Source organism: Bactrocera latifrons, unplaced genomic scaffold, assembly GCF_001853355.1.
Source record: "Bactrocera latifrons isolate USDA-ARS-PBARC rearing strain unplaced genomic scaffold, ASM185335v1 scaffold_706, whole genome shotgun sequence".
In the NCBI taxonomy this organism is placed as follows: Eukaryota; Metazoa; Arthropoda; class Insecta; order Diptera; family Tephritidae; genus Bactrocera; species Bactrocera latifrons.
Window position 1 is genome coordinate 17,588 of NW_017537386.1, and position 10,130 is coordinate 27,717.

Genomic DNA, 10,130 nt, shown 5'->3' on the forward strand with positions numbered 1-10,130 from the left:
ATAGCGCGATATTAGGCGTTAGTGAACTCCATGTTCACACGTCTATAACTGTTGAACGCAATGTCCAAACTAATCGTCCATAGCGTCGTTTTGTAGGTTATGTCAAGATTTTTCGAAGCCGCGAAATTCAAAAGACAAAAAGGCGGAAGGGAGATATTTGACAACCTAATATATAAATACAAGTACAAGCATTTTGAACAAAATCACCGACCAATTATCGATGAAGATTTATCTCCATTTTAGTAGTTGGATAGCTTGTATACTAGTTCGTTTGAACGGCTCCATACGTGGGCATCATGCGTTGCTCTACCATAAACTCCATTTACAGCTCTTATATACATGTTATGGTCAAAAATCCAATTACTAAGTATAATAAATAAGTCTGAATAAAACATCGTAATATAAGCTTACCACCATGGCATTGACGCTATGCTTTAGCTTCCGATGCGAGTTCTATTATTCCTGGTAATTCAAATTTTGAATAAAAATAATTCTTCACCGAACATAATACCTACATACATACATATGTTATAACATATTACCTTTTTTGCAATATTCCATTATGTTAAATTAATTTCTTAAATATGTTCTCGTATTCCTTTCGCCGCCGCCGCCGTGCTTAACAGTTGCTTTGACGTTTTTGATACTTAATTCTTAATTTCGTCACTAAATATTACAGTTTTCTAAAATTCAAAACTTTTAATTTTATAGGTCTTAGCGAACGATAATCTCTTTGGTTTATTTATAACCGATTTATGTAATTTTTTCTTGCAGGACGGCCGTGTATATTGTTATTTTTATGCACTTGTACTGTTTCATTTGAAATTTTGGTGCATACATACATATGTTATAACAAATAACCTTTTTTGCAATGATTCCATAATATTAAATTCATATCTTAAATATGTTCTCGTAATCCTTTCCTCAATAATTTCCACGTCCTCCTTCCACAATGCAATGGAATCTATAATTTTCCAATAAATTTAAACTTATTTAATTTTATTTTTACATTTAGCATTCTAAAATTCTGACACAGGGGTGTACAACTTCCCCATATTTATAAGCTAAATTAGATTTTTTTTACAGAATGCTGAAATACATTCAAGTTGAATATTAAATTCGAATAGAATTAACTTTCGAATCGAGATACAGAATATTGCCCCTGGTATTATTTGCGAATTTGTGAAATTCGTTTCGCTTCAACTGTCAAAATTTAGCAAACCTTTACTTGATTCGCAAGTGAAATTGAAAAAGTATAATTTTAAAAATTTATTTATTGTATTTTATGATGGTGAGGTTGATGAAGAAAAATTCTGACCTACTGCTCCTTATAGTTTTCACTTATTTTAAAAATTTAGATTGTCACGTTAAAACTATAAATTGGAATCAACAAAGTAACACATTTTATTTGAGTTTTACATAAAAACAACAAAAATATTAATTATATTTTTAAGAGAATAAGGTAAACACAAAGAACACCAAATGTGAGCTTTGTATACTGAATAAGCTTTGGGCTACTGTCAAAGCTTTGTCTAACCCGAAGAGGCACGACGACCGAGATGAAGTTAAATTCAATGGCCATGCCTCTTCGGACCCGAAGAAGTGCGCGAGCTATTTTAGTCGGCAGTTTACACTGCATCCTTCGGTAGACAAAGTCAAACGATGTATTGACCGACGGCCAAACGACTGCGCGCCACTTGCTTTCAGCGATGAGGAGGTTCAGGGTGTCATCAACAAAGCAAAATCTTCCAAACTTATTGGCCCTGATGGAATCAACATAGCATTAACAGCTAAGCTCGACGGGAGTAAGATAACTCACTAAGGTCCTCAACCTGTCGCTGACTACTCTTCAAATACCCGATGTGTAGAAAGTCGGAAAAGTGGTCCCACTACTAAAACCTGGAAAACCAGCCAAATAAAGGGAATTTTGTCGACCGATAACTCTCTTCTCCCTAGTAGTGACGACATTAGAGGTCTTGCTACTCCCGACCTTCACTCACCACCTGGGCCTAGCCAGCCACCAGCATGGATTCTGGAAAGTGCACAGCACTTATCGTCATAAACGCTCAGATAGTTCGTGGCCTCAACCAGAAACCACCCTGTGAAAGAACGGTCAACCACACAACGCTACTGCAGGACAAAAACTACGATTCCTCCAGCGCTAAAGAGATGGACCATGAACTATCTGAACGGTCGTCTTTTATACGTACTATTTCGAGATGAAACATCTAAACTGAGAAGAATTAAACAGGGGGTTCCGCAGGGTGGTGTCCTCTCCCTGCTACTGTTTAACTTYTACATCTCGAAACTCCCGCAACCACCAGAGGGCGTTTTCATAACCTCGTACGCAGATAACTGTACGCTATTGAAGTCAGGCAGTGGAATCGATGGCATGTTATCGTAGCGAAACAACTACGTCACCGACATTTCTCGTTTCCTCACTGCACGGAATTTCACACTTTCCCCCACCAATTCCACAGCGACCATATTTATGAACTGGACGAAGGAGTATAGACTTGAACTTAATATTGCAGTCGATGGCGTCAAAATTCCGACTGTCAATAACCCTAAGATTTTAGGTGTCACTTTCGATAGTCTATGGTCCTTCTCTCCCCATACGACCGCGATTATTTCCAAAATACAGAGCCGCAAAAAAGTCCTCAAGTCGCTAGCCGGCAGCACATGGGGAAAGACAAAGAAATGTTGTTGGCAACTTACAATACAATTGGCCGGCCGGTCCTTAACTACGCAGCACCAATATGGTCGCCTGGATGCAGTGGTACGCAGATGAGGAAACTCCAGACCTGCCAGAAAACAGCAGTCCGGACCACGACGTGAATGCCTCTTGATGTTTCCCATCGACCACCTACATAGTGAGACGCTTATGCTGACAGTTAGGGAGTATAATGAAGTCCTCTTCATGCTGGGATGTTTTCGTAGAAACCATCCTTGCAGCCATTTGCTTGGAGCAGAACCGCCCCCTAGTAGCATCAAGAGGTCATTTCTCGACCACGTCGTATAGTACACCGACCGGACCTCGGACGCAACATTCTTTCGACAGGTACTGACCGCTATTCACACTGGAGCCATCAACACCTTTACCGACTCTCTTTCAGTGAATGGCGCTCTTGGAGTCAAACCATTACCCATCACAGACGAAGAGCTCGAGTTGCAGCGAGAAGCGCGAGTGACCCTAGCGCAACTTCGTTCTGGATATTGTAGCAGGTTAAACTTCTACATATCCAGAATAGACGCTGATATACCCCTTGTATGGCCTGCATGCAACGAGTCTCCGCATAACACTGACCACCTCTTTGCATGCCCTATCTAACACCCTTTTCACTTTGGTCCGACCCCGTCGGAACAGCACGTTTCCTGGGCCTCCCGTTAGATGACGTCGACGACAACACATAACCCTCACCATCCTAACGGAGACCGGTAATCGTTGAAACAACAACAACACCAAATTCAGTTCGGTCATATAATTAGAAACGACAGTAGCAACTTAAGAATATTTATATTGAAAAAGTATAAATTTAAAAATTTTTAGTATTTTGTTGAATACCCTTATTTTTAACAACATTGTCTAACCTTCGTCATTCTTCTCCTTTAGTATTTCCTTTGCAAATCGCAACCGCTTATTAATAATAGGTTGTCAAAAGAGTCTTGCGGTATTTTTATTGAATTTTCAATTGTTCATAAAATTTTTTTTGATGACTCTTGACCGATGTTACGGCTACTATGCCGGTCTCTTTCGACCAATKTAGCGATTTTATCGCAATTTTCGACGATAGGCCTTCCGGAGCGTGGCACATCTTCCACCACCTCTACACCAGAACGAAAACGTTGAAACCGTCGTTGTGCGGTGGAAATGGAAACTGTATTGGGTCCATAAACTGCACATATTTTATTGACGGCTTGAGATGCATTTTTGCCTTTAGCGCGTGAAATGAGCTTTCCAAAAATGTATAGTATGACCGGATGCAATAAAACTAGAACTACGCGCTCTCAGCGCCAACTAGCGAAAATACCGCATACTTTTTTCTTTTGCTACAAGCGGTTTGTTTTACGCAATGCACCCACGAATTCCCGACTCCTGTAAACGCTTTCATATCGGCCGAGCTAAGATTTCTACATTAATTTCTTGTCCAACTTCAGTCTTTATTTTAAGCGAAGTCGGTCTTTTGCTGGAGTGGTATGGGCATGAAGCAAAAGGTCATAGAATAAATGACGAGAAAAGTGCTGTGTGAATCTACACATCAAATGCCATAAAATTTGTTACAGTTTAACAATGCAATATTATTGCTGATACTTAATATGCAGTCACAGTTTCTTCGTAGAGTGAATATATGAATGGTTTTTAATATGAAGTTTTGCCGTTCTAGTCTCATTCCATTCAACGCAAAAATGTTGTAGTATAACTATCGACTAAGTATCTGCAGAAAAACAACTGTCGCAATATTGGTGAAGTTATTTTCTTGCTCGAACATATATCCATATATCCATAAATATCGCATATTGCGAGAGTATAAAATGTTGGCTTACTCCCTTATTTAGTTTTTCCAATCTTGTTTTCATCTAGTTTGTTCCAAATATTTATTTTACAAGCTTTTCTTTACAGTGCTGCTGAAACAAGTTTGCTTCTCAAGATAATACGAAAAGGACTTGTTGAATCTAACTTGGATTTAGAAGTACAACGCAAGGACCCCAAATCTCCACTGCATTCCGTAAAAACATTTGAAGCGCTGCATCTGTAAGTTATTGTTGTATTTTTTGTCTCTGTGACAACTACTTTATATAAAAAAGAAGCAAAAAGCACACAATTCAGGTTTTCAGAATTACTGATTCATAAATTCTTAAAAAAAAAAACGTAATGTGGATTTGTTTAAAATAATTTAAAAGTTTAAAAGTTTTTAAGTCTCATAATTATATACATATTTGATAAAGAAGTGGTAATATTCATGTATGTTTTAATTTAAATTGGAACCTGATAATATAATGCGATTTGATCTTTTACAATTAGAGTTCAAATTTAATTTATAACAGACAATTGTAATTAAGTGTTTATGAAAACTCGTAGTATTGGTAATTAAATATAGGAAAAAAAAGGGTGGAGAATTGTTGGTTTTAGTTGCTTTAAAAACTATGACTTCAACTTGAGAAACATAATTTCTTCAGCACCCAAACGCCATTATGCATTTCATTTTGATAGAATTATTCGTTTTTTGAATAATTCTTAAATTCGAGACCTTTTCATGTTGATTCTTGCAACTTAGATTCCAGTATGTTTATATTATTAATATAAATATGACAGTTTTGATTTAGAATACAATGATCTGCTATAGATTTGAAACACGACATTAACAAAATTACGATGTTTTGGAATTTTCTTAAAACATCAAGGTGTGTTTTATATTAATTTTTAATTAATTCTTTAATACATACATATATATTGTTCTTATTTTTAGAAAACCCGAGCTGTTAAAAGGTATATACGCTATGGGGTTTAATGCTCCTTCCAAAATTCAAGAAACAGCACTTCCAACATTACTTGCGGACCCTCCTCAAAATATGATAGCCCAAAGCCAGTCTGGAACCGGTAAAACAGCCGCATTTGTTTTAGCAATGTTGAGTCGGGTTGATATCAAATTGGATTTTCCACAGGTATATGTATAACTTTAAAAACAAAGTACCACGAACATTGTACTGCTAGGTATAAACGTTCGGGTTGTTTTTATTTTCAATTTTTGCGAACATAAGTAAGTTATTTCACCTTATCTGGACGTAAAAACTAAATTAACAAAAAAGGCAAACTCAATAAAACAGTTCAAGGTTGTTCAGTACCCAATCAAAGTGAGCTTTCATAAAAGAGAGTTTGACTTCCCGATCCGTATGTTAATATTAGAAAACTTTTTGCTTTTGCTCACACGGTTTTACTGAATATTTTATATGTTTGTAAGAATATATGTTCGTGTTATTTAAATTGTTCCGATTGAAGGGTCAGGGTAAGAGCATTTTCGACAATGCTGGACTTTAGTGTGAGATTTCTCCTATGAATAGGTTTGATAATGATGTCTTAAGATCATAATATGTGGTACAATTTCACCAATGAGTGCGCTACCCGCCTTTATGGCAGGACACAATATGCAATCTAACTTGCGCACTGGGCAGTCGACTTAAATGACAGGACGTCATGCCTGCTCCAATTGGTAAGAAGAGTATGTCACTACTTGCTTCTTGCAATTATTGCTAATAGAGTCACCACACGATCCAATTCTCTTTTTTTTTTTCAAAACAGCGGATCGGTCGTTTCTTCTTTTCGCACGGGGGTCAAATGGAGATTCCAAACGAAGCCAGGTTTCTCCAACGGAGTTGAGGTCTTCCTCTGCTTCCCCCGGCGGGTATTGCGTTTACATTCAGAGCTGGCATGTTTTCGTCCATTCGGATGGCATGACCTAGCCAGCGTAGCCGTTTTCTCCTAATTCGCTGAACTATGTCAATGTCGTCGTATATCTCATAGAGCTCATCGTTCCATCGAATGCGATATTCGCCGTGGCCAACGCCACAAATCTTTCTTTTTAAATTCAGACATCGCGGCATACAGGCAGCTCTTTTTCGTTCTGTCGAAAGCAGCTTTGAAATCGACGAAGAGGTGGTGCGTGTCGATTCTCTTTTCATGGGCACATTGTACGGCATCCTGTTTTGTGGATTGGGCAGGGCACACTTAAATTCCAATCGTTGAGCATGCTTTCGTCCGATCATATTCTAAACAGAAGCTGATGCATGCTCTATCAGTTCTTCGCCGCCGTGGTTGAATAGCGGAGCGGCGGACCGCTTTATTGTTCTTCAAATGGTTAATTGCTATTGGAACTTCTTCATTGTTCCCTCCATAATTTTAGTATGCTTTGAGCATCCGTCACTATATCACCTCTGGGGGTTCTACAAGAGTTTCTTTCGGTCTTCAAACCTTCTGTTATTCGCCGAATCTTTTCGTAGAATTTTCGAGCATTAATCCTGTCGGCTAGCTTTTTAAAGCTCTTCATACTCACGCATTTCGGTCTCTTTCTTTTTTTTGTCTGCACATGCGTCTCGCTTCCCTCTTCAACTTTCGGCATCTATCCCATCCCGCACGTGTTGTGGTCGATTGTAACGTTGTGAGGTAGACAGCCCGTTTTCTCTCCGCTGCGACACGGCACTACTCATCGTACCAGCTGTTCTTTTACATTTTCTGATCACAACATCGATCTGGTTGGTGGATATTTGATCGGGGGACCGCCAGGTAGCTTGATGATATTTTATATGTTGGAATCTAATACTACAGATAATAATATTTGGCCCCGACGAAGTCGATCAGCGTCAACACATTTGGGGATGTTTCATCATGAAGGCTGAATTAAACGACTATTGTGGCAAAAATACCTTCCGTGCCCACCCTGGCTTTACAGTCGACAAGCACGATTTTGATATCGTGATGGGTGCAGCTTTCATAGATGCGCTCCAAGCACTCATAGAAGGCATCTTTGGTAACATGGTCCTTCTCTTCCGTCGGGGCGTTGGCGCAGCTCAGCGATATGTTAAAAAACTTCGTTTTGATGCGAATTGTGGCAAGACGTTCATCCACTGGAGTGAATGATGGTACTTGACGACGGGGTCTCTCTCCCAACCCCACATTGCGCTCATTTATATGGCTACTATACTGGATGGAACAAGTCAATTGCATTTTTTGGACGGCGGTGACGTCAGCTTTTATTTTGACGAGAACATCTGGACAGAGGCGCCTTCCCAATTAAGGGACCGGACATTCAGGATGCATGCCCTCAAATCGTAATCCCTAAAATAGTAATCCTTAATTTGTTTGCCATGGTCGTCATCAAAAGGAGCTCGTTTATCCGAGGCTGTAAAAAAAGTCCAATTCTCTACTAAAGTTAAAATAAAGAATTGGAAGGTTCATTATTGAGAATATTGATTCCTACTATTTAGTGTTTTTCTTACATTAAATGTAACATTTAGTGAATATTACTTATTATTTTGACAATGACAAAAAAATAATATGGCTTTATATCATCCAAGTAAATATATTCGTCTTATAAATATTTTTGAATTAAAATGTTGCATACTTTTTATTGAATATATTACTAGCTGCCTTCTACTCGGCAACGAGTCGAACAAATGCTCTTACAAAAGGGCAACAGTTGTCATGCAACTCTGCGCTAAAATGACTTATGACGCAAGGGCAACAGTACTATATTCTTTTATGTGAATAAATTATTTTTTCGTTTTTTCTATAAATTACTTTAAGCTAAGTTTTAAAAATGCAAGAAAAAAGAAAATAAATTTTTATTGTCATTTATACCATTTAAAGTAGCAAAACTAATCTGAAATATGCAAAACACTTAGTAGCATTGAAGATAACGGCTTTACCACTTTAATGAGGTATTCGCATACACTATTGTAAAAATTCAACTCGAAATTTGCTGTTGCTTTTTGTACTTGAAAAGAGAACAGAAGAAAGCAGGAAAATTAGGAATCGAAGACCGAAAATTTCAAATATTTAATTAAAAATAGATATGGCGAAAGGGATAATTTCAGGCGCAGCTGCTTTCAATTCATGTTCAACAATCGTTGTTCGGTTATATTGAATCGATTACAATCACACTTGAAGGACGAAAAGCAAAAAATTTATCATACTTTGTTTGAGGGTTAGGGGAGCATATGGCTTCTATAACATAACAAAAGCCTACATTATGTTTTCAATAACAGGTTCACGTAATTCCAATTAAAGTTTCTTATATAGCAATTGAGAGAGAAATAAAAAATGTAAATGGTCTTTATAATTTTTTTCTAATCTATTTCTAAATCTATTTTTCTATACATATAAATTACATTGTAACATATTAAAGTTATTTCCAATATTTTTAATGATTTCGATTTTACAATAAATTAGGAGTTTTTCGCTAAAAAATTGAGTTTTATCTTCAAAGTGTTCTGAAAAATGGAATTTCTAAAAGCATGAGTGTTTGTACACTAATTACCTATGCTATTGTTGGTATATTTGTTGTAAGGGATGCTGTTGCGAGTCAAGTGATCTCTGAATAGGTTTAAAAGGTTATTGTTTATTAATGAGAAGAGAAAGACGAATATTTACTTGCCTTTCCAAAGAGAGACAGTAGTTATAATGTTTTTGCCCATTGCTGAAAAATTTATGATAGAGAAGGCTTAAAATTACTCGTGTGCAAAACTCAGCAGTAGCCTCACTGTGTCTATTGATACTGTGGCAAATGTGATTAAAAAGAATATTTGAACACCCCTTTCATTTTCTTGAAGAATTTTAATTTTATTTAACTTATCTGCAGGTTCTTTGTATTTCGCCTACTTATGAGCTTGCAATACAAACTGGTGAAGTAGCTGCTCGAATGGCACAATTTTGTCCGGAAATCAAATTAAAATTTGCTGTTCGTGGTGAAGAAGGTTAGAGAGTTTTGTAGAAAAGTAAAATATATACAATTATATTATTTTCATTAAAGTTACACCAAACACGAAACTAAAGGACCACATAATAATTGGAACACCTGGAAAAATTTTGGACTGGGGATTAAAATATCGTGTATTTGACTTGAAAAAAATTCGAGTGTTTGTACTAGACGAAGCAGACGTAATGATTGCAACACAAGGTCACCATGATCAATGTATTCGAATTCATAAGTAAGTGGCATTAAAATACTGTTGTTAATTAGTGTAGTACGTAAATATGTCGGGGATTTTGTTCGTAGACGAGTCCATTATTTTATATCTACACTTACAAAATACAAGTACTAACCCTCCGACATATGTACACTTGTGCTCACATAATTAAGCCACTGCATAGCAAAACTACGTTTCKGAAAATAAATTCACCGAATTAGCTTTTCATTTGTATAACGGTATGCAAAAAAGTTCCGTTATATGTTAGGAAGTTACTAAGATCATATTCATAGAAATAAGTATCGTGGTTGGCGAAAAAAGGAAAATAAACTCGCAGTTGATCTAGTCGCGTGTGCTCATATAATTAAGCCAGTGTTACAAAAGCTTTGCAATCACTGTCTGTGTAAAAAAAAATTATTAAAAAAGTGAAACGTTTATTGGTTCCATTT

At 37.0% G+C, this 10,130-nt stretch overlaps 1 protein-coding gene across 1 annotated transcript in view; it reads left to right on the forward strand.

Annotated features, from left to right (window-relative positions):
• Nucleotides 1-4,670: 4,670 nt before the first annotated feature.
• The window catches only part of LOC108975975 (DEAD-box helicase Dbp80), a 22,599-nt gene continuing 17,139 nt past the window's right edge, over nt 4,671-10,130 (forward strand). The window contains exons 1-4 of the mRNA XM_018944839.1: nt 4,671-4,753; nt 5,469-5,664; nt 9,354-9,468; nt 9,525-9,702. Coding sequence (XP_018800384.1) covers nt 5,500-5,664; nt 9,354-9,468; nt 9,525-9,702 — 458 coding nt within the window. The 5' untranslated portion in view covers nt 4,671-4,753; nt 5,469-5,499. The remainder of the gene's footprint in view (nt 4,754-5,468; nt 5,665-9,353; nt 9,469-9,524; nt 9,703-10,130) is intronic.